The following is a 24,854-nucleotide window of genomic DNA, read 5'->3' as shown; positions in this document are numbered from 1 at the left end:
ACAGAATCACCGAGGCATCCCATTAGAAACATGATACGAGATTTACGCGAATGGAAATCATAGCTGTTCCAGTTCCCCATTGCTTCATAAATTATCGTAGTTTATGATATGTTATACCGTGAAATTTCTTCGATTCCAGACCAACGTAATTAGCGATAAACGATCCGTGCAATGACATCATCTTAAGTCACCTATTCGTCACAGGATTCGCGAAACCGTGTCGAAGAAATCTTCTTAAATCCGTTTTATCTTTCCTTCACTTTTATTTTTTCTCTAGATGTTTTCGTGTCACGGTTAAGTCAAACGTTAGATCGCACAGTCCGCCTTACGATCGATATATACCAAGTGTGTTTATTACCAAGCGTTTTTAATGTGCGTTTATCATCTTCCATCCGCGCGACGTCCTCAAACGAGAGGAATCGCTAGAGAAGCTGTCCTCGCGAGGCGTTTCGCGCGTTAGAACGGAATTATCCGAGAAAACATGTTTCTCGTAGTACATCAGCGCGCGTACAAATTTATTACTAAATAAATAACTCGGTGCGATAAAGTGCGCAGCGACTGGGCGCGCGTACGCTCCAAGCAAATCCGTCCGTGCGCGTTTTCGTGGCGACGCGACGGTACGGAATGCAGGAGACGCGCGAGACGAAAGTAATCGAATACCATCTCGAGTTCGAGGTGTATATAAGTATGCGATTACGAACGGTCGCATAAGGGAAACGAGGAGATATTTAATGAACGACGATCAAGGCGCTACGTATTGGTTATACAATATTCTTTATTTTATTTTGTATTTTTTCGTCGAACACTACCGAGTGTTTGTACGCCTATCGTCTAATCCTCATCACCCATTCTTTTCTTTAACTTCGTGACTTTTTATTTTTCATCGACATCTGCAATTCACATTGTAGTCTCCATAACGAGTTACGATCTTCTAACGTGAAAATTAAAACACAGACCGTTGCGGAATGTCAGAACATTCCAGGAGAAAAGATGTGCACACCGACTTATTCGTGAGACTGACAGACTAACAAGTAATTAAAATCGCGTTAAATAAGGCTCGACATAAATAAAAGAAATCTCGATGCGACTTAACGAAACACTGGCCATTCCCGAGCGTCGAGAGATAGAAACGGAGCTTTCGTGTGTCTCTCGAACACTCTCGCTTACTTCGCGGTTTTGCAAACGCGTTTACACGAAAGAACAAAAATATCGAACGCATCACACGCACAGACATAATATATAATACATACATGTGTCCGTACCTGCGTACGAACTCGTTACACGCGTACGTTAGCGCGGTTATTATTTAACGTTAAACTATCACGTGGTTTTTACTGGCACTCTCTCTCTCACACTCACACACACACACACACACACACACACACACACACACACACACACACACACACACACACATATTCTCCCTCTCGTGCACTCGAACATGTATGAGAGCTAAAAGGCACCGGTTAAGGCACAATCGTCTGTCTCGTTGTAAGGATGTATCGAGCCGATCTTCGGCTACTTCGTCAACGAACACCTGGCGAAGCTGTAGCCGACCAGAGGGACCGTGTATGTCTGTCGGCTAATACCGAGGGCTTGAGCAATTTTACGTCGACCCGATCGCTGATCGTAAAGTCATTCGTGCAATGTAAGGCTGGTGACGTCCGCTCTTCCGTACTTTTCCTACTGTCGATGTCCATCCGTTATTTCACCCTTTCCATCTTATAGTTTCTCATACCAGATATCTTTCCTTTACATCCACGCCGCTATTTTCCCATTATTTCACTCGATTCTCTGATCTTTTACCACTCCTTCAACGCCTTCTCCATCTTCGTTTCGTCTCGTCCCTATTCGACGAAAAGCGTTTTCCTTCCACGTTCTTCGCAAGATCTTTACTCTCCCCAAGATCTCCAACAAACGTCGTAAGTCATCTCCTCATCCCCGCGAAAGGGCAACAATATGAGTCTCTGTGCGCGAAAGAGGCTGGCAGCTCTCCGAGCAACGCCTTCGAGCGACGATTCAACACCAACCAGTCCAGTTCCTATCGAAAGCTGTCCGCGAGCTGGCCGAGCAGGGTCACGTCTTTCTAGTGAGATCGAGGGGCGGCCCCGTGTCCTGTAGCAGCTCGTTGTCCTCGCTGTCCGTCGACCTTTCCTCTTCCGTGCTACCAGTCGCATCCACCTCTTGCCCGTCCATCTTGCCAGCCTTCATACTCAAGTCGATCGGTTCTTCCTGCTCTGGACCCAAAGAACGCAGAAACGCTAGACTCTTATCGTATGCTTCTATTTGACTCCTTTGACAACCTCCGTCCACTTCTCTGCACTCGTCACGGGCACTTCGATTGTCATCGTCCCTTTTAGGCGACGGTGTCGACCTAGGACTCACGCTATCGCTCGAAGAACTCGTTAGGCTAGCTACCATTTGTGGTGTGCCAACCTGGTTCACATAGGGGACTATGAATCGTTGTTGAAACGGGAAAAATGGCGTGTTTAATAGCTGCATGTGTGTAAGAGCTGGATGAAAGAATGGCGGTCCTCTCCACATAGGAAACCTGGACACTTCCGGCCTGAGTAATTCGTGAGGTGCCCTGACCAAGTCCATCGGCCTCAATAGAGGATCCTGGCTGGCTCTTGTTGGAATATCTGGTGCCCTTAATTGAGCAGGAATATCCTGTGGCCTCAGGTCGTCTCTTTTTGGAAACCTGTCCTGATGGTGCTGATGATGGTGGTGATGGTAACTATTCGCGGTGGTGGTCGTCGTCGTAACGATACCCACGACACTAGTGGCACTCGTTGTACCAGGATTCTCGTTATTATTGTTATTGTTCGCCACGTCCAACGAGCCGAACGCCTTCTCGTACGCGGACTTTGGGTCTTTGATGAGCCGCGTTTGAGCCTGGTGCGACTGTTCCTGGAGGAGGCAGTGGATTTTGAACCAGTTGGAGCGGCGTCCGTAGCGGGAGCCCGACTTCGACATACCCACCATCAGACACTTCCTCAACCGGCAAGCTTTACACGCAGTGCGATTCTTCTTGTTGATCACGCACACGCCACCGTTCTTGCATTCGGAGATGCTGCCCAGGTTGTTGTAGGTGCGCCCGAAGAACGACTGTGGAGAAGAGAAACGTTCGACGCGGGCTTGTTAAATGAATGGAGTTAATAATTTCAATTAAAGTCGATGGAAGCCCTTGCAAAAATTGAAGGGAAGGAAAATTATCGATTATATTAAGACACGATACAGACGAGCGTGATCGCGTGCGTTTCAGCAATCTGCTGGTTTATACGAGGAAATAGACGAACTTGCGGTCCAGTGTATTTGTATAAAACCTCTGCTCGAAAATTTTTAAACAGTTATTGTACTAGCTACAAAATTGAAAAAATTAAATACATAATGAAGACGCTAAGAATTTGATGGTTATCTCTACTAACGGAAGTACAGGCTACTACTATATCAATGACTTTGTTAAGGCACGCGCGCAATTTAAAGTTCATAATCAATAGCAAATAGTAAAATTTTAGGTTAAGTTGAAAGTAGAAGATGTCTAAGATTTTCGAACCACTGTACGTATGTGCATACATGATTGTAACACGTCTGACGATTTTATACGTTGTTTGCTGTTCAATAATAACGCACGAGAAAAAATTGCTCGTTTACATCGTGCCTAAGAGTAATTTTCTATCTAAATAAACGTAATAAAATAAAACAATGCTGTTCGTAACTGAAAATATAACTAACGAGATTCGCAGATAGAATTATTTTGATCGATAGGAGAAAAACGCGTGCCCTATTTTTAAGTCGATAAAAGATGGCTCTATTACAACCCAAACAGATCTGCATTCTTTCCAGCAACGACCAATACGTGTAAAGAAATCACCGCAAAGAAATTACACGTTTTATACACAATCGATCAATTTGGTTACGAAAACACGAATTCGAACTTTCCACGAGAAACATGAAACCGGAGACCCGTGGGTCAACACGGTCGGTACAGTGCCCGGTAATTGTAACGTGAGGATGATGCACGCGTCTGCACGCTTAAGGCTACAATTTTATTTGCATTCGAATGTGTGTTCGAAATATGTACATATATATATATATACATATACATATATGTGTATATATATACACACACATTCACACACACACACACACATATACCTTGAGGAAGAAAAGAGATAAAGAAAAAATGGGTAGGAGAAAGACGAAGAGTAGGAGCGAAAGATGCGAGAATATAAACGGCCATTGAAATTTTTCCGTCGGTCTGATGATCTAAAGAGAGCAAAGGGGTTCGTGGATACTGACCTTGCAACCTTCGCACGTGAAGGCCCCGAAGTGAAAACCCGCGGCCGGCTCTCCGCAGACCCTGCAGAGCTGATTCATCTGCAACAAAAAGATGCGACATGTGGTTACGCTTCGGCTAAGAAACCGAAGACGCTTAGAATGCAGCGGTGATCATGCTGCAAGCACGCGCAATATGTGCCAATCATGGAAGCGTTTCTTGCTCGTCTCACGACGATCTCCGCCACGATGTAGACGAAGAAGAGAAAGACGAAGAGAAAGAAACGAACGATGAAGACAAGAAAAAAAGCAAAGAAAAATCAACGATAAAAGAATAGTGATTTCTTGGATGCAGGCAAACGATACCAGATAAGAAAGCATCGACGATATCCATCGACGGTGCTCCTGCTGCTAACGCTATTTATTTCAGTGACGATCGCGGGACACCGTTTAGCGACGTTGGGATTTATCATTTCGATGTTCGACCAGCTCCTAGTCGATAGGACATTCGAGTATCCCGTGACGTTTCCACGTCCAACTGTTTCATCTAAACCTTTGACTACACCGTACACCGATTTAAGATCGAAACGCGTGTACCGAATGCCGTGTATCTTTGAGAAAAGTCTTGGATGATTCGCGCGTGATTTATCGCACGACCGAGAAAAGGATACGTGAATGATGGGATCGATTCGCGGCATGGCGATTCCGTTCGAATCGATCGTAACGTTATTTGATTGGCCGCCAATCACCGAGCAACTTGTTCATAAGAGTTGAGAATCGTTGAAATATGTACAGAGATGGAGAAAGAGATGTGTGCGTGTGTGTATGTGTGTGTGCATGTTCGAAAAGAGACGTAGTCACGATAAAAAGGGGACCTTTTCTTGCCTTCTCCCCGGAGGTTGCAAGAAGAACCGGGGATTCGGTTGCGAGACCATGTTCCTATTAAAACCTAGTTAGCCAGTCATTACGGACTGCATCGTGTAGAACGCAGAGGTTCGGTCGCGACGATCCAACGAGAAAGGATGACCGACACGGGAAAGGTAAAATCGTACGTGGACGGGAGAACGTGCATACGATTCGTAAATAACCATGTTGTTTCGTACAATGCTTCAATGGGAGGGTGTGTCGAATTTGATTTTCATCTTTGTGATTGCGAGTCGAGATGTTCATTGGTGATCGAATTTTTATTGAAAATATTTGAAATATCTGCGTATAGAATTTACTCCCACTTTATAAATCTTTATACGAGATACATCGATCAATTTCATCGAAGGTTTTTTGTTTTAAGTCGATATTACAATGTCGGTGTACGTAATGGATATGTGAAAAGTGCCTTTAATAAAGTCACGAAGAAGATAATATCCGAAGATCGTCTAATGTAAAGAAGCGGTAACAAAAATAAAATCGTACGCGAAAGAGAACGCGCGAAAGAATCGTGCTAGGCTCGATTCCCGTATCGCAACGAAGGGTGTATCGATACCAGTTTGCGATTTCGTAACGAAAATGCAAGCGTCCGTGTAAAGGGAGCGTACGTCGAAATAACATTACATCAACTCGCATGCGTACTTTCAAGAGAATCGAGAATCTCTCGGAACGGCGGGGATCAAAGGTTCACCATAGATGTTTCGAAATATTTTTAGAATTCGATTTTTCTTCGCGTTTTAATCGATACGCTGGTATACGTATCCGTTACACGGTGGTATCTCGCGTGAGATCGAAGCGATTCGGAGGAGAAGCCTCGTTTGACGTTCTACTCGAAAGAATTTGATCCATCTTTTGCTTAGACATTGCGTGTCCGTGATAGTTCGAGCGTGGAATGTAATGTGGTAATCGGTTACGCGTGAAAAGGTGTCTTGACGAGCTGGACGAGATGATCGACAGCGAACAAGGATTAAAAAAAGTAATTAGAGGATTCGATGATGAGAGAAACTGACGTGTTGTTTATGATCCTCGCGTTTTCTTCGTGAAAGAGCAAACCAGGAGTCGGAGAGCTTTAAAGGCTAAGATAATAGCGTCGATCGTCTTTGCATGGAAAATCACAAATGGTTGTCGAAGTGTCATGTGGTAGGTTTGATGGGAAGATACTTGGACTGTAAAAACGATCAGTGTTTGGTTAATGAAGGGAAACACAAATGGCACGATAATGTTATGCCATCTTTTAAGAATTGTTGGATCTGTTTTTCCACCATCTTTCAGCAAACAATTTTTAATGATGTCTTATTAATTTAACGATCTTTGACCAAGCATATAAGGTCACTATCATCATTGATCGTAAGTATCAGACTTACTCTAGCAGTAATACTTTATATCTTTTTTTTATTTATCAACTTAAAATTCTCATTAAATAGAGATCATCTTCGTCATACTTAAGACAATTATATAACAATGCTAATATCATCCATTCAATTATGTTATACATCCATAAAACGATACGATATAATCGTTCTGTTACTCATAATTATATCCTGATACGGGGAATACAACTAGTACAATACTGATATATATCATGCACCCTATGCCATCTTATATACAGCCAATTATAAACCCAAAGAAAGAAACCTCGACGCCATCGATTCCCACCGAATCAACGAAATTCTCCTCTGACGATCTTCCGTCGCGCCAAAGGATGATCGTTCGTACCGTGGCGCGTATCAAAAATGATTTCCCGTTTTACCGAGTCCGCGTATCTGGGTGAGTCGGCGGCTGATGGCTTCTTGTGGGAACGGCCGGCTAAAGCGCATAGCCCGAGCCCAGGTAAAAAAGGTTAAACATCCAACAGATGACGCGGCTGTGTCACCTTGCTTCTAATCCCTGCACTCGCGCGGTACACTCCAACGGAACTAAATAATGTTCTTCGTGTCTCCTCGATGGACTCTGGCGCTGCCACTAGTCCCCCCATCTTCACCATCCTTTCCGTTGTTCATGCCACGGCGCTTAACTATTCAAGTTACTATACGTAGTTTTTTCAAGTACAATTACCCTGTTATGAGACGTCTTGCAGAGCCCCATGGTCCACAGATATGGTATATTCTAGTAACTGGAATATTTAAACCAGGGGATGTTAATGTACAGTATGCTCGCTCTTCTCGTTGTTCTCGATGTTTTCGAACTTTAAAATATAATTACAACTAAGTTACAGAAAGTGTCACTTGAGTTTTACAAGAACCAAAAAACTGGATCCGAATTGCAAGAGAGAGAATTGTAACTCTGAAACTAGGGTTATTTAGACCCATGTTTATTGAAATTTTCTTTGTTCGTCCTAATCAGTATCACGCGTTGCTCGAGTTTGGCACCAACTCCTTAGCATACCCTATATGTGTCTTCCTAAAAAAGTCGTTCATTCTTCATACGTTATACACGATACTTTTTCAATCCTTTTGTTATTATATCAAGAATTAGCGATCAATAGACCAACAACAAATTTGTTTATTCTGTGCAAAATTCAAGATTAAATTACGGTGCTGAATCTTAGGTGATTCAACACGCACTGCTGTTCGTCGAAACACACATCCATGGTTGTAACCATAGGCTAACGCATTCTACCAGATGTCTCTCGACCGCCATGATATTTCGACCTCTCTTGGTTCGACCGCTTAATCGCACACCCGCATCCTGCACGGGGACGTCTCATTAAGTAACGGCGCGAAGGTAATGCCGATGACGAATGACACTCGAGGAAGAAATGAAAGTAGCGTGCTAACCGGGGATATTTTTCCCCGCGTTACACGGCTGATGATTCGCCTTTACGCCGTGGCGCGCACGCACGCTTCACGCCACTTTTTTTCAAAAGGCCCACAGCAGCAAAAGGCGCTGCTGGGAAATGTAGGCCTGTCGGAACAACGGTGCCTTTATTCTCCTCAGCCTTTTTATCCTGGAGTCAAGTACTGCGATTGGGAGGCCATGAAGCGTAATTGCCCGGGATTTTTATTGGGTAATTGTTACTGGAAGGGTTGAAGATGACGTGGATGACGAAGATGACGTAGATGATCTTTGAGACCAGAGAATTGTACGAAAATTAAGATCATTTTACGTTGGAGAATTTTATTGCGAAGTAGGAATGTCGGTGGAATGAGAAAATTGCGAGGGTGTTATTTTAATCGTTGCAACCAAGCTGCATTACTTTCTTATGCAGGCGATTCAAAAAGCGAATACAAATGCGATACAAGATATAAATTTTATCACTTGGACAAAGTTAATTAGATATACCCAGGAAAGTAAACTTCATTTTTCTTTAGTTGTAAGAATGAAAATTATAATCGTCGTCGAATATTTACAACTTTCTGGAGAAATGTAATCCCTCGAGATTTATAAAATACTATCACAAATATTTATATGAGAGACGATTTATGTCCTCTATGCAGGAAAATTGTAAAATAAGAGTATAGCGGAATGAGAAAGTTCTAAGGAAATCGAGATTATTTTATGTAGCAGAATCGTAGAAAAGTTGCAAGGAGAATAAAGACACCGTTGTAAGAAAGTATGGAAGCACCGAGGTTTTGAAATGTTGGATAGGTTTTCCCTTTATAATTGAATGACGTTATGTGACTGTAAATCAAACTATTAGAGATAAAATGGGCATGTCGAACTGTGGAAAGACAGTAATTGTAAAAAAGTGTAAGATGAGTTCCTTTGTGTCTTTAAATAGTTGCGAACATTTTACATCTTCATTCATTGCGAAAAGCTAGTAAAATATAATACTCTACTAAAGGAGTCAGTAATATACTTACTGCCTTTAGCAAAACGTAGTAAACGTAAGAAACTGAAATTGATCGTTTAATAGATATTGCTTGTCTTCATAGTTGAGCTCCGATCATCTTTTGTAACTCCATGTTTGTATCTTATTGAAGATTCGCTATCTCCAATCATTTTCACTCACGCACCACGATCGAGGAATTCGAAATATCTCCTATATTAAATCATTCGTGCAATTACGTAAGCTGGACAATTTTATAAATCGTTCCGATAATAGAAAATAACAATTTTAATTGATACAAATGAACTGCAATCTCCGATACGTTGTCTGTTCCGATCATCGCTTCTATTATAACTGATTCTCATATCGGCTCTACAGAATCATTGTCCTGTTTGCTTCACATCGGCAGAACGAAACAGAAGCAGAGTCAATTCCCCTACCAATTTACAATAAAGGTAGTTTATCATGTATCTTTTGTCATTTAATTTTAATGTCCGATTCCTTCTTGATAATAAATTACGATATATTTAATCTTTAGACTTGGAAGTTACATTTTGTAAAAAATTATATACCTAGTAAATTACGGAAGCATTTAGAAGCAAAACTGTTCTATACCAATACTCTTATCCATTGTATCGTACCCATTTCGTATCATATCCTTTTTGCCGACTAATTTACATACGGAAAACGAGAAGACGCGAGTCGAAGAAAGAAAGATTTGGAAAGGAAAAAGTGAAAAAGATAAAACTCACCACGTCGGTGTTGGCCGCTGCCGTGGCGATCGTCGACGTAGGCGTCCACCACCCCGCGGTGGCGGATGTCGTACTTGTAATGACACCAACACCCGTTGCTACAGGGATGGATCCGCTCCCAGCCAATCCTGCCGAGCTCGACAAATCGCCCACGTCCATTCGATGTTCTTTAATCTCTCGATGCAAACCGTTCACGCCGGTCCCTCGAGCCGTCTGTTCCGTGTTCGATGTCGCGACCCAACATTTTCGTGCGTGTCTTACAAGTGCCGACGCCGTTGAAAATTTCCTGGGCCACCGCGGATTCTCACGATCTCTCCCGGCAAACCCGGGACCACCGGGACCTCTGCCACCTTCCCTCCACTTTCCCGTTTATTATCGTTTGAGAGATTCTTTCAAATTCTTTCTTTCGTTCGAGGTTAATTTTGTAGTGTGATTTGGTGTTTGCGGCTGGTACGTGGAAAGAAACGTGATTTCTTGGGTCGATTCGATAGCCTCTACTGTAATTATAAATATGGAACGTGATATTTCGTGATTTAACTGAACACTTGGCCTACACGCTGCTTAATTATATGTGTTGAATGGATTATGAATACTTTAGATATATGTATCTTCTATTTTTGTAAAACGATAGGTAATATTTGTCGATTCTGATGGTTTTAACTGACACGTTACACCGCTCTGTTTCCTTTCCGTATTTCCTATTAAGTATGAAGCCTGTATCGAGAAGATCGCCAGAAACTGAAACTTTCTGGCAGAAATAATTGGAAGAGCAAAGAGCTTGGCGTAGAAAATGTACAATCGGAAACACGATAATTAACTTCACAACGGTTACTTAATACTCTTGATTCGAAGACTGACGTGCGTAAATTTTTACTGTTATCCAATTAACCAACGATATCATTCCATTTTTTTTTTTCGGATTTAAGCTTCAAAATTATCGAAGAAGAAGAAGAAATATTTCAACTCGCGCCAAAAAGTAGAAACTATATGTATATATGAAAAATAAAACGAAATAAATAAAGGAACAGCGAAGTGAGAATCTCAATAATACTCTGCCTATTCTTAATTCTCACAGTAATCATACAAAGTAAAAGGCAAAGAGAAACTCAATGATACAGAGAATGTTCATTAAATTCCCCAAAAGGCTGAGTAAAGCACTCTTCGTTCCTTTGAAAATGAAAACAGATAAAATTGCACGAAGGAGGCGTGCTTCCGGCGAAGCCGAAACCATTCGCGGTCGCCATTTCTTGCGCGAATCTCGTCGAGATAACATGTCGTGTTTACAGCGGTGTAACGCCATTACCATGTTAACGGAGCCCGCCTCGCAAGAGACGCATAAATACAAGCGCTAATTACGGCGCCGACCACGTATTAATTTCATCCATGCGCGGGAACCGAACCCGTGTACGCCTGGTGAACCGCGGCGCGTGTAAGCGCGCCCGTGCTTCCGATTAACGAGATTTCTTTTTTAATCCGTCCGAACAAAAACCAACGCAGTCTTTGCAAACGTATTTTTGTCAAGAAAATATTCTACAGACAATGGTGATACTTTTTTAACGTCGACAACAAATATTTTTATATTTCATTATAAAACACCGGCAAGGCTATTATTATGACTATTCGTCAAAATCCTATTATCAGATACATAAACTTAAGTAGAAATCAACACGACGTGTGCAAGAATTTACACATGTATGTAATTTCGCGTTTTCGCGCCGAAAGATCGTGATTAGCTAAATGAGCCACACGTGTCTTTTAGGTGTTTGAAATTAATGTGTTATTATCGTCTTTGAATGTCTATGTTTCAATCTTGCTCTCGCATTAACAAACAATAAGATTTTTAATATTTGAATTGAAATATTCCATTGTACCAAAATCCATAGCCGGAAACGGCATGGATTCGACGATTCAACTATAAATAAGATCTTTATTTCCTTGTAGACAACTTGTTCCTATATGTACCAAAAATACATTACATCGCCGAAACATCGTATGATCTAAATTAAATATTCAAGAAACCACTTGAAGATTGATTTCTAGCTATCGACGATTGGATGGACCGGGAAGAAACGTTCCGTTTTCATTTTCTCTCTTTCTCTCTCTCTCTCACACACACACTCACACACACGCACACACACACACACACACACGTCTTTCTATGCACTTTCTAGCCGATTCGGAAAATAGTCTCTGCACGATATCGAACCGATCGAACGAAGTAACGGGTAGACACGACGGGGACCGCGACGCGGCGATGCCGGTACATTTTATCGCGAGACGTCTTCCTTAAATAATGACAAATTAATTAAGGTGGCTGTATCGCGGCGCGGAAGACCGGTTTACATCGAGCGTATCGTCGCCTCTGCTCGACTCCTATAAATCCAACGTTTCTACGGGCCTTAACCGTTCTCGTTTACTGCTGGGAAATATAACGCGATGAAATGAATTTCCACGATCGTGAAACGCGCTTCGCGGAAAGGAAATTGTAATATTATTTCAATTTAACGACGAGACTCCATCGTGCAACGTTCAACGGCTTTGGCAAATGGCTTGTAATCAGCCGATCCCTTCCGCACGATAATTGATCCGATCGTTAAATTGTTGCGTGAAATTGACGATCCTTCACGGACAAAGTTCATTACCAATGGTGCATTCGCTTGTTCGGTCTTTAAAGATCGTTCGAACGCTGGTTTTTCAACGTTGTGTCGATCGATATTAAAACTCGAAGCGTAATTAAAGTTTTGACAACGCGATATCGACTAAAGTGAGAAACTCGTACCAAAAGAAACTGAAATGAAGAACGATAAGTAAGGTAGATATGCGAAAAAGAAAGGAAAGTTTCCTCCATACACTTTGCCAAGTACCGTTCAGTTTGCCAAAATCGATCTATAAAAATGAGATGGAGCAGAAGATAACAGAATGCGAAATTAACTTTAAAGCATTTAATTTCATTTGTACTTGTCACTGTGTCGTCTCAACAGTATTTAGAAACTTTTTGCATCGAACGCGATCTTTTAAAAATATAATATAAAGAATATAAACTATGAAAGACTATAACGGCTTTTCTATAACGAACGAACTGAATTCCTTGGTTAATTAATGTCCGTGTGACTTTAATATGTCGCTGAACAAACGTGAAAATTCGCGTGTAATCCGAGCAAGCGTGTAATTCAAATTAACGAAAGAGGCATCCACTGAGAACTCGTTGTCGCAGAATTGTACGTAGGCATTGAATCATAAAAGGATGGGACAAGAAGCAAGTGAGAAAATAGCGAACACAAGCCACGTTGCACGATTTGCCAACGAATATTTTTCAGAGAACGATTCCCCGCGGGATCGGGCAAGAACAGAGAGGCTCTTGCAACGTTACCACGAGCGCAACAAGTTTGCAGTCCTTGAAATAATCGCTCTTTTACCCGCACAAGCGTTACCACGTGTATGCAAACGTAATACATCGCGTCACTCTTTAGAAGACCGCCTGGCAAGCTGGATTAGCAGCATCGCACAATCCGTGTCCGAGAGGGACTAAAAACGACCAGGTCTCCGTCGACAGCGAAGCTATTCCGATTACTCAAGCTCACCGACACTGAACGTTTGTCGTAAAGAACACGGATTTCAAGTTCTTTTGCAGAAATATAAAGTTGAGATTATTTTGATACCTTCTTAGCGACTATGACGAATGTTAAAGTTTGAATTTTTACATAGTATATCACATATATTCGACTTAAAGAGAAATTAAGGCTCGAAACGTTCCTAAAACATATTCGCGAAATAATATTCCTACTTTTCTAATGATAGATTCTCAAGTTTGGTATATTTTTATGTTTTAAAGAAGCTGGTAGAATTTATAGTAGGATTTATTCGTGATTTTTACAACGACCAGACCCAGTAAAAGTTTTAACAGATCTGTATACTTGAAACAAATTATTAAAATCGTATTACGTATTCTAGTTTAAGTTACGGACATTCAACGTTGATCCTGATGAATATGAATCAATTTTCTCTAAAAAATTATTCGCGATTTTGACGATAATCGATTCGCATCGGATCGTTATCGTTTATTAAAGTCTCGGTATCTCAACGACTACCAAGGAGATATTCTACGAACTTAATTCGAAAGATTTAAGAACCAAAAGTCGATCCCACAAACGAAACGTATCTACATCTTACGAACGAAAAAAGAATGATCTTATCCAAAAACAGCTAAACGATCGACAGACGGATATACCTATATATATAAGTATAATACGCGAAGACCACCTAACCAAGATTGAAAAAGCGTTCACCAAACGTAGAATACGCTTCCAACGCGAGTAGAATACTTTTCGTCTGACACAAACGGCGTGCGTTCGCTACAGATGAACGGCTCGCACAGTTTTTTTCGACTTTCCCAGGCTGTCACGCATCATTAATATCCTAATTGTGCGTCAATTTTTTTCACCCTGGCTGACCATCCTTCGAGACATCGGTGTTCGTAATAATAATGATTGAAAGGTGAAACACTCGCGTCAAAAGTATCGCCCATACACATCTCTGTCTCTTTTTTCTCTCCTCGTCCTTCTCTTTGCTACTCCTCCATCACGTTTCTTATCTTTTTCTATCGCTTCATTTTTTCGTTTCGTCTTCTTCGTTCGTCTTCGTTTTTTCCTTCCTTTTTTTTTCTATCGCAAGCATCACGATCACTGCCAGCCCGTGGCAGCCAATGAGTGACGAGCGGCTGCAACTTTAATGAACCGGTTGTGAGCGGCACGTCACACGGATATCATGGTACCGACTGCAGACAGTTGAAATTGTTATGCCCGGACGTCGTGACAAATTAATCGTCGACGCCGCCAAATCGACCGAGCAAGAGAAACAGAAAAAAAGAGAGAGAGGACCGAATTGATTTTTCGTACTAGCCAGAGGCTAGCTGGCTCGTTAAACTCGCGCGCCACGATTCCTGACCCACAGATCGATATTCGAGTCGATGCAGTAAGGTAGGGTCGTTTAAATCACCGTTAGTCTTTGATATTATAACGAGAGAATGAGAAAATATCGAACACTTTAGGTTCAGCAAGAGGGAATATCAAAGACGAGAAAACGATTCGAACAACTCTATGGTAAAGTTGTTCGAGTCGGCATAAAGAACTGCTACAAAAGTCATCGCAATAATAAAAATCAATATTCGTGGTAAAGCCTGTACCTTTCTTCTCTTCTAATGAATACGATTTAACTATCGAAGTTGCCTTCTTGTCGTTGCAAGCCCTTCGGTTTGATACGATAGAATTATCTTATTGATAAAAGGATACGCAACAAGATTTTATCTAAAATAGACGAAAACGAAGAATCGTGGAATCGCGGATTCTTAAGGAAACAAACCTCGTTGGACGCGTAGAAAACCCGATAGTCCTGAAATTTAACCGATCTCCTCTGTGTTCGGATTCTTCGAATTTGCAAACCGAATTTCCAATACCATGGAACTTGCTCTTGTTCGTAGAATCACTAGGAACAAGAATATACCGAGAACCGCTGCTAAAGGTATGTGAAAAAGAAGAATTTCAAAATTGATCTTTCGAAGAAACAAACTCTGTGGAGCAACGCTTTGTCATCGTACCAACAATTTGATGTAAAGCAATTGTCCGACCGTGGACGCGTATGAACGGTATAAAGAAACACTATGAAATAGATGAAAATGAGGAATTTTAGAATTAATTTCGAAGAAACAAACCGTGCTGAACGTACAAAAGACATCACTACTCTTACAATTCACTGATTCATACAGCTCGGGAGAAACTCTGATGTGTTTTTAAATTTACGCACGTCAAGATTCTATTCGCGCGTCAAGTAGAATCTTCCCTTCGTGGTCAGACGTTTCTGCCGGCGCACAGCGTGTCATAAAGCAATCACAATCACTACGGATCAGCCGATATCGATCTGCTATGTATACTCGACGACGTATTTTTTTCGTTCTAATCGCTGACAAATGCGTCGACAAGCTCTCGTTCACGTTACACGTACCATCGGCTAACGGGACAACGAATGGACGAAGTTTCACTGGTGTAGTATTCTGCTGTCACGAGGCTTTGTTCTTGATCGGTTAACCATCCCTATGGTTGCCACGAAACTTGGTATCCCGGATCGAATACACACTCGCGATCACTAAATAAAATTCTCGTGGGCTTAATAAATCCTCCAAACGATAAATTCTCCGATCTGCCGAGCGAAGTAACGAAGACTAATGGACGAACGAAATTGTAACTCTCGAAGATGGTGGACGAGGCGCTCGTAGCTCGAGCGTTCCCGCGATTAGCCGGTGCCGCGAGGCGCACCTCGAGCGGCGTCTACTCGGAATTCGAAGCGAGACACTCGGAAGCGACGGAGGCAGCCGCCACAACGGAAACGTGGAAAAAGGTCGATCGAAAGGAGGCGATTGAAAAAAAGATAGGAAAAAGATATAGGGGAATAAGATGGAAACGACGGAGAAGAATGAGAAACACACGGAGCTGATGTCGAGAGGTGCACGAAAAGAAGAATGGAAGGAGGGAAGAAGGAGGAAGCGTGGGACAAAACGGGACGAAGAAGAAGAGGACGGACGTCGTGGCTGGACCACCGGCCGGCTCGGGGCGTGCGCTCGTGTAGCACGTGGCCGCGAGACTGAATATCCCCTACCTTGGCCACCTTCGTCAGTCCGTTTGTCCGCCTCGTCCTTATCTTACCTAGTCGACCGAGAAAGACTACCGCGGCCTTCTCTCGTTCTCTCTCCTCCCACCTTACGGCTGCACCTTCTCCTTCTCGATCCTTTTGCTTCTCTTCTTCTTCTTCTTCCTCTTCCTTTGCCTGCTTCCATATATCTTCGCAGTCTCTTCCTCCTCCTCTTTCTCTCCCTTTTTATCCTTCCTTGTGTTCTTTACCCTTTTTCATTTTTTCTTCTACCGCTTATTCAGATTCTGTGCAGTTGTTCCCTTCTCATCTTATAGTCTTTTTCTGCTCTTTGTCGTGTTTTGCGCTGCTCTCCTAATTCTTCCTCTCCTCGTTTTTCCTTCCACGCTTCTTCGCTAATCTTCGCAGTCCGTTTTCATCGTTTGCCGTTAACGTTGCTGCTTCTCCTCCCGGTTCCGATCTCGCGAACTCGTCGATTTCTTCCAACGCAAAATCCATCTCCAACGCGCTACAGAGGAGGCTCGCGTTACATGCGTGCGCGCAGTTTCGCCGATTGGTTTAGTAGTTTTTCGCGCCGATCTGACGGGAGTACGAGGTTTAATTGAAATGTTATTATACAGAGGAAAGGAAATGGAGATTATACGGAGATTTGGAAATTTTCGTGTTTTTGGTTTTAGAGATGTTTAGGTTTTGCCTTAGAGATGAGAAGAAATTAGGGAAATTACGGATCGATCGACAAACTTTTAACCGAAATATTAGAATAAATAGTATTACTAATTGGACACGTTTTAATTGATTCTTAATCTTATACAGAAAACTAGGTGCAAAGGTAAGTGTTCATATATTCCTTCCGAATCACTCATCGTTCACACGAATTCTCTCTTATAGCATTCGTGTAATTATTAATCGAAGCTCGTAAAACAAGAAAAGGAAGTATATAGTATGAAACGTAACTGAAGCTAAAAATTATAAACTTTACAGGCGGTGAGAACGTTTGCTAATCTCGTTTGTATAGGAAAGTCGACGGTCTATAAACCAACCGGACTACCTTTTCCCGGGGCTTCTCTAAGTATCGAGAGATAACCATCTATATTTAATGAGCCGTTCGTTCGACGACGTGATTTCCCCGTGCTTTGAGCACGGAGCACGTGCGGAAAAGCGTGCTCGCCATAAAACGCGCGCCGTTCTGCGTAACTATAACAGCCATTCCCCTCGTAAACGTAATCGAAGAAAGTACCGTCGCGCCACCTTCTACGCGATATTTCGTTGATTGCAATGATTTTTCTGATTCTACGTGTAAATCATAACTTACAAATACGATCACGATTAAATTTTCTCGAAGGAAGGTTAATTTATATAGCATTCTGATCAAGTAGTTTTTTATTTTTAAATTTAGTCTAGTAAAAAGAAATAAAAATCTATTTTCTATTCTTTCTTATTCTTTCGTATACGAGGAAAACATCTTTCTTCCTTTGCTTGTTCCTTTTCCTTTCTAATAAGAATCTACTGTTTGGCTAAAATAATATCGCGTAATAAATACATATCCAACGAGTAATATTCTATATAACGCGGAAACAATTAGCCATATCGTTCGAGGATTGCTTGCATGAAAGTTAGAAAAGGTTCTATGTAACTTTGAATGTGCACAACCCGAAATGGAGAAGGGAGACTTGGACGCTCGTACAAGAAAGATGCGTGGTGATTTTAATGCCAGGTTGGTAATGTTGCGCAACGATACAATAGAATGAAAAAGAATAATACTACGCAATAGGAAAATAACAATCTCAGTCGTGTCTCTAACGTAACAAAAATTTCGATATTAGAAATCAATGCTAATAAGGAATTCCGTATACTTAGGCTGATCTTCCTATGCATTAAATTCTTACATTCTATGAGACGTACAACAATCTCAAACTTTCGATATAACGTTGCAGGTATTCATGGAAATTAATCTTCCTTATAACGTTATACGATTGTAATCTCGATCCAATCCATTCGATACCTCTGTCATGCAATCATTCTACAAACGATAGCGGTCGTTAAGATTTGTTTATCTCGTTTCTTCAGCACGAATAATTGCATCCGTGGAAAAACAGATTGTCTCGCGATCGAATAATAGTAATTAAAGTTCGAGCGATTCGTCGAGTAATCGGCACGTCGCGCGGCGGCGAAGTAAAAATCGTATTGATCTTTCTCTCCTTACGTAATCGCGATAATTATCGTCGTCGAACGCGAACAATCACGTGTAATGCGCAGTTACGTCGAGTCTTCTTTAAAAACGGTGATCCGCCCGATAAAAATCTCGCGTCGTTGGAGAGCTACGCCTTCGTCGAGAATCGATCGAGGAAGATCTGCGAATACGTATATTTCAATTACACGCATCCTTGATATTTCCCTGCCAGCTCATTTGAAACGAGACAAGTGGTATATTATGGTATTACAGTTGAATGGAATAAACGAGGAGAAGGAAACGTCGTTCGAAGTGGGAGGCGCCCGATCAGCAACCAATAGAAAGAGCCGCCACCCACGAAGCTATAAAAATTAATTTATCACATGGATCGCCGCCTACGCCATTGCTCCGTTCGTGGACGCCTAGTTTCGCAGCATCCCCCTAGATAGCGCTACCTGTCGGGACTTCCCCGGTTAGGAACTCCTTTGAATTGTTTTCCCCCGTTCCAGCCGTATTTGTATATATATTGAAAAAATTATCCGAATTCTTGTTCCTTCACTTGTGACAACGTTAATGTATACAAAATAGGTGAAAAAAGTTTATGACGACGATAAAAAAATGAATATTTATGGGGATATGTAGATTTGTAATTGTTTTTTGTCTTAAAAATTGCATCGTAAATGCATATTTGTGACTTTTTTTTTTTTATAGCTTTCTGTCTTTTGGTTCACCGACGATATCGGCTTTTATGCCATAACAATACATATTTGGCTTTCAAATTTGACTGCAATGTTTAAGTAATCGAAACTTCCTTACAGAGGGCACCACGATACGGAGATACTAAACAGCTAATTACCGTATGAGATATCAGGATAGAGGACTAACTTACCAACCGTAGTAACAACATCGAACAAGAATTTCCATATCGTTGCACAGATTACTCGATGCACAGATGAGGTACGAGAATAAACGTAACATTCAACGCTTTTTTGAGCCGCACGTATCGGAGGTCAATTGACCTCCCCCATTTACCATTTCGTCCGACGCCCGACGTTATCGATTTAGTATTAGCGCGGACGACATACAAAATAGATCCATCACCCAATGTACTTTTTTCATCCACGGTTAGAGGGTCTCTAGAACTCCTTTATCATTTTAGTGTCATTTCCAACGTTACCGATTCAGCGTACGATAAGATTACGGCGTTCGTAGTGATTGAAATTAAAACTAAATTTTAACACGAAATTACAAGTAGACTAGACGGCAGATCATAATTGTAAACGAAATATACACACAGTGGCGGTCAAGAGTAACAAACTATAAAAAATTCAGTATTATCGCATTCTGAAAAACTTGTTAAATATATAATTAACGTGGATTTAATTATTTAAACTACAGTATCAGGTAGGCATATTAAAATATAAATTATAAGCAAATTTTAAAATCTTGCGAAAGGAGGTTCGGTAATCTACTTACGCACTTTTAAACTTTTACTTAATAACGAAAGTTGTTTTATTTCGTAACGAAAAAATAGAGACGCCCAGTGATACAGGTCCTTTTATACTCTGGTCTTCGCTATAGGGGAGATGCTAGCTTACGTGGTGACCCCTACTGATATCAGAGGTGACAACAGAAAGACTCACATTCGCATATTTTGGATGTCAAATACGGAGCAGCGATAGATACAAAAGTTCCGAGTAATTATATCGGTAAAACAGCAAGACGTCGGTAGACGAACGTCACAAATGTCACGTTCCTCGTACCTCGTCGATGATATAATCGCTGACGAGTCGTCTGTAATAATTCCTATATTCGCCGCAGGAAATCATAGAGGGCGTAAGAAGCGCTCTGACTTTTTGGCAAGTCGGTATTTCATAACCTAAGACACAAAGCTCCGTTTAATGTCCATTTAACATTTAATCTCGATCTTAGTCAATGATCACACTGGAAATTCATTACCGGTTGCAGTTATCATACTTCGATAACATTGCCAAGTATCTTCGCTGTTAAAACAGTGATTTTGTTGTCCTAAAGTTTAGCAACAATCATCGGTAATTCTAGAGATGTCGCACGGAATTCAAGATCGTAATTTGACCGTGGAAATCAGTCGTTCTCCTTCACCTACTTACCATTAATGTGGAATTAAATTTATTGAATGTGACATGTAAGCGAAATGGATGCTTCTTGGTCTCTGCTAGTATTTGTGATTTTAAGAAAACTTTTTCGGAGAACTTTGATTTCATTGAAGTATACATATATTTTAACTTTTGTGAGTCTTCTATATTTCAAAAGTCTATTACAGTTGTTAAAATTACAATTACAATAATAAAATTACAATTATATAAATATGTATAGATATACACAGTTCTGAATCAAACAATTATTTTACATGTTTGTTTACCCCATTATTGGAGTAAAAATGGCGCAACAATTGACTAAAAAAACAATTAAAAGATAAATAAAGTCGTTGAAATCAAACCTAATTGTATATTTTTGTTCATGTTTGTTCATCATCGTCGTGTGTCCTAGAACTAGGTTGCCACTTGTGTATGTGAATTTTTGGTTGATTATTGTCCCACTTTGTCTCGTGCGTGGAAACGTGTAACTTAATCGTACCGCGATTATTTTCACGATGTGGTTTTACTTCGATGTCTAATTTCGGCATACGCGGAGGATTGTTACCTAAAAAAATAGATCACAATTAAGTTAGTTCTTCGCTAATTTCTTTCTTATTACTAACGAAATATGGCATTTAATAATTAATTAATAACGCAACGATCGAAGCATCGAGTATGTACTCACAAGCTTCGTACGTGTTTGAAATAAAATCTTCGTGCGAGACTATTAATTACATTTCATTGCTACATAATTCGTATGATATTATACTTTTAAATGTAATCATTACGCTGAGAGATGAATATTATCGTAGTTGTACATCGCTAATAGTATTCATGCGATCTGCGGCACGATGGTCAATTAACATCGCTAATATGTAATGTTTTTATATGAGATAACAGGTATTAGAAACGATATTGTTCGTACCATTGTTTTTATTATTGTTAGGGCGAATGTTACTCCACATTGGTCGATTTTGGTTTTGTCCTGGAAAGCGAATGATCGTTCCTTGAGAGGGACGAACAGCGCCTATGCTCGACGTGGCGGAAGAATGCACGAAACCAACAGAAGATGCGGCAGAAGAAGTTGCATGCCCGTTTTGGGTACTGCCCGACGAAGTAGCAGCTGCACTGTCGAAACCAAACACTTGACTGTTGACATTCCCTACATTACCATATATAGGATAATATTGACTGGCAGCTCCAGATACAGCACCAGCGATTCCCGTTAATCCTGCGGAGAACGACACCGACTGACTTTGTAAAACGCTCCTGGTAACAAATATATACATTGTTACAGTAAAATTGTATTATGGATTGTGTTGTGAAATGGATTCCTAGATAATTCGTATTTAACAATGACAATTTTTCTCTATCTATATTCTGTACAATTTAGCTATATTGCATAAGATTTGAAGAAATTATTTATTTTTTTTATTATAAAATTACTTTATTTAGGGTTTCCAATAATGTGCAACGTTGGATTTGTGGATAGTTAATCGATTCATCGTTATGTGTTACAGAACAGTTTGATAGTTATTTAATATTTTAACACGAATCAATTGAAGCGCTGTTTAATGCGAAAGACTATCCCTGATATGCGACTGATCACGAGAACGTACCCACTCGCCTCCGACAATGGATGATCGAAGCTGTTGCTTTCAGAGTAGCTAACGCCTTCAGGGACTAGTTGAAAACCCAAAGAATGTGCATTGTTTCCCGCGTTTACGTTGATATTCGTCGTGATTGGAATAGACAACGATCGTCCGCTTTTTACATCGGATGTCTTGATGAGTTGCTCCGGTATGAGCTCCGGTGGTGTGTTCCATCGTCGTTCGTTTTCCTCTGTGAGAAGGGCACGATCATCTATGGAATGAGACACGTCCCTCCATGACACGTTTAAAGGAAGAAAATCTTCCACAGCTACGTTTTTATCGCAGTTGGCTCCCGTCTTATAAGAAACGTCGCAAGCGGTAAATTGCAACCGAGAACCACGTAATAATTTGAAGCGTTAAGAGCAAAAGCAAGTACATAATTTCAACTGTCTCAAGCTAATGCGAACACAAAACATTTAATGCAACAATTGATTTCATTCCGTTGAAAAAAAAGAAGAATCCTCTCACCTTTAAGCGATTGATATAACTCATTGAAATAATTTAATAAAGGTTGATAAAATAAAAAATTAACACTAAGAATTAAAATTCAGAAAAATATGGCTTAGCTTCTTTTACTCTCGATATTTCATTTTCTAATCAATTTTCAATACAAAAGAAATATATTAGATGTGGTAGTTTTATATTCTATAAGAATACTTTAAATTCAGTACATATTACCAGCCTTCAGTTTCTTTGCAACATTAATCAAACTAATAATCTAAGTTTTTAAATAATCTCGGGATAATAATTATCTGCATAAAACCAGTGAATCGCGCATACACGAATGAAATGTAAATGAAAATGTTTAAAGATAAGAACGCACCACGCGATACATATTTTTAGGCTGAGAAAGTATTTTACCTGCCCACGCTACTAACGACACAAAACACAACGGCACAACGTAAAAGATGCTCCTGGCCATCTCTGAAAACGTTCTGACTTGCGTGCGATTGTTCTCCGCCCTTTTTCAATAAGTATGAGCGACCTTAAAATCCTTGTTGGTATTCATCGTGTGTCCACCCACGTAATACTCTTCGACGAATAGAATAACGCAATGACTCGTACGCGCGTAAAGAAACGGGATTATCGAGAAATAATCGTTAATTTGGAACAATGTAATTTTCGAAATACTACGACTCACGAAATACATACATATTCGCGCGCTTGCTATGAAAATTCTATTTGCTTCTGAGTGTAGAAATTATTATCCTCCGACCAAATATATCTACAATGTTTTGTCGTATATTTGCAACGTTTTAAAAAACCGCGATCTAAAAAGGTAAAACATTATCGAAGAAGTCTATGTACTCGTTGTCTACATAAATATTGTACATATTTTTACTATTAAAATAATCTTACCGAGACTTCAAACGCTTAATAGAAAAAGAAAGTAGAATCCTTTTAACGTGTTCTTTTGCATTTATTCAAATTTGTTTAGAATATAATCGATGTAAAAATTAATCGTAAAAAATTCTTCCGCGTCTTAATTGCAAATTACCGTTTTCGTCGTTTTACATTCGGAATGTTCCATTATTATTGCTTGAAAATTTCATTTACGGATGACGCTCAGATAACTCAGAATTATCATGGATCTTAATATCACTTTTTCTCGTTAGCTTGCTCAATCGTTTGCGCTATGTTTTCATCGGTGACGTTTTCGGATTTCCCGAGCTTCTGATTCTCCTCCACCGGTTGATCGATTTGGGGTTTACCGAATTCGTTCGCTACTGCGTTCGAATTTTCCAGTATTTCGGGTTTTTCGGGTTTTTCAGCCGGTCCTACGATTTTATCGTTCTCGTTCGTGGTTTTTACAATTCCTTTTCATCGTCGATTTTCGACGACGTTAACGTTTCCTTTTCATTCACCTTCGTCTCATCGTACGGTCTCTTCATGGATGTTCGTCGAGGACGTAACCGTGCTCGGACTGTCGTCTTTTATTATCGTCGACTCGCTTTCCGTCTGTTCTTTTGGTATTTTCTACAATGTCTCTTGCTTTCTCGTCCACGATATCACTGTCTATCGGCTTCGCTTTTCGCTGCTCCGCATTTTCGGGACCATTCTGGGTTTGGTCCTTGTTTGGAAGTTGCGTCGAGTAAAATGGAGACGTGTTTATTGTGTTTGGAAAATTAATTATATTACAATGCGATTCAAATATCATTTTCCCATAGGGAGAAACACGATAAATCCATGTTTCTTGACATTTAGTTTTTTATTATTTGATAGCTAAAATTCTGTAGATATGACTTAGCAAATATAGCTTAATTCTTAAAAATAAGTGATAAGTCTAAGATAAAGTTATAAAATAACTATTGCTATAAATAACTACAATGTGATGTATCTAAAGTGTTCAAAAATAGACAGTAAGCAGGAGAATATTGATATGAATACTTAAATCAAATAAAAAACGGTTTTGAGAGTATGAGAGTAATGTGAGATACACACACACGTACAGTCCGTTGAATGTTAAAATTGCTTTCTTATGAAAAGCGTAAGGTATAACTTGTCCCGTTCTTTTCCTATAATTTTTACTTTCGTTCGTGTTCTTTGCCGGAA

At 40.4% G+C, this 24,854-nt stretch overlaps 2 protein-coding genes and 1 long non-coding RNA gene across 8 annotated transcripts; 1 reads left to right on the top strand and 2 right to left on the bottom strand.

Moving 5' to 3' along the window:
- Window positions 1-755: 755 nt before the first annotated feature.
- On the bottom strand, window positions 756-15,859 carry LOC100649097 (nuclear receptor subfamily 1 group D member 2). The gene is made up of 4 exons (XM_012313013.3): window positions 15,721-15,859; window positions 9,724-10,220; window positions 4,303-4,380; window positions 756-3,108 (listed from the first exon to the last, which is right to left on the bottom strand). Exons 2-4 carry the CDS (start codon window positions 9,880-9,882, stop codon window positions 2,077-2,079), a joined length of 1,269 nt encoding a protein of 422 aa, XP_012168403.1. The 5' UTR covers window positions 9,883-10,220; window positions 15,721-15,859; the 3' UTR covers window positions 756-2,076.
- LOC110119607 lies at window positions 14,477-21,951 on the top strand. 4 transcript variants are annotated; one of them, XR_007225574.1, is made up of 5 exons: window positions 14,477-14,699; window positions 14,771-18,076; window positions 18,806-19,004; window positions 19,351-19,489; window positions 21,596-21,951. It is a non-coding gene; the product is annotated as an uncharacterized LOC110119607 (long non-coding RNA). The 4 variants fall into 4 exon arrangements; XR_007225573.1 differs by lacking the exon at window positions 14,477-14,699 and having other exon boundaries at window positions 16,557-17,191; window positions 17,344-18,076; XR_007225572.1 differs by lacking the exon at window positions 14,477-14,699 and having other exon boundaries at window positions 16,567-17,191.
- Window positions 20,770-23,433, bottom strand: LOC100649218. Of its 3 annotated transcripts, XM_020864899.2 has the most exons (5): window positions 23,163-23,433; window positions 22,269-22,512; window positions 21,863-21,918; window positions 21,575-21,772; window positions 20,770-21,214 (listed from the first exon to the last, which is right to left on the bottom strand). In XM_020864899.2, the coding sequence occupies exons 1-5, from the start codon at window positions 23,221-23,223 to the stop codon at window positions 21,030-21,032; spliced, it is 744 nt and encodes a 247-aa protein (XP_020720558.2). In that variant the 5' UTR covers window positions 23,224-23,433; the 3' UTR covers window positions 20,770-21,029. The 3 variants fall into 3 exon arrangements, with proteins under 3 accessions (XP_020720558.2, XP_012168400.2, XP_003398055.2); XM_012313010.3 differs by having other exon boundaries at window positions 21,575-21,918; window positions 22,269-22,491; window positions 23,163-23,428; XM_003398007.4 differs by having other exon boundaries at window positions 21,575-21,918; window positions 23,163-23,410.
- Window positions 23,434-24,854: the final 1,421 nt, after the last annotated feature.

This window comes from Bombus terrestris, chromosome 10 (genome assembly GCF_910591885.1).
Source record: "Bombus terrestris chromosome 10, iyBomTerr1.2, whole genome shotgun sequence".
NCBI lineage: Eukaryota > Metazoa > Arthropoda > Insecta > Hymenoptera > Apidae > Bombus > Bombus terrestris.
This window is presented reverse-complemented; position numbering and strand designations above follow the sequence as displayed.

Bases quoted from the DNA above. Each gene is read 5' to 3' on its own strand.
- LOC100649218 (XM_003398007.4), bottom strand. From the start codon at position 23,223: ATGGCCAGGAGCATCTTTTACGTTGTGCCGTTGTGTTTTGTGTCGTTA. The intron at 21,919-22,268 runs GTACGTTCTCGT...ATTTGTTACCAG, and splicing joins CCATTGTCGGAGGCGAGTGG to GAGCGTTTTACAAAGTCAGT. The intron at 21,215-21,574 runs GTACGAACAATA...CTATTTTTTTAG, and splicing joins TAACAATAATAAAAACAATG to GTAACAATCCTCCGCGTATG.
- LOC100649097 (XM_012313013.3), bottom strand. From the start codon at position 9,882: ATGGACGTGGGCGATTTGTCGAGCTCGGCAGGATTGGCTGGGAGCGGA. The intron at 4,381-9,723 runs GTGAGTTTTATC...TTTTTGTTGCAG, and splicing joins CAGCGGCCAACACCGACGTG to ATGAATCAGCTCTGCAGGGT. The intron at 3,109-4,302 runs GTCAGTATCCAC...TCTTCTCCACAG, and splicing joins TCACGTGCGAAGGTTGCAAG to TCGTTCTTCGGGCGCACCTA.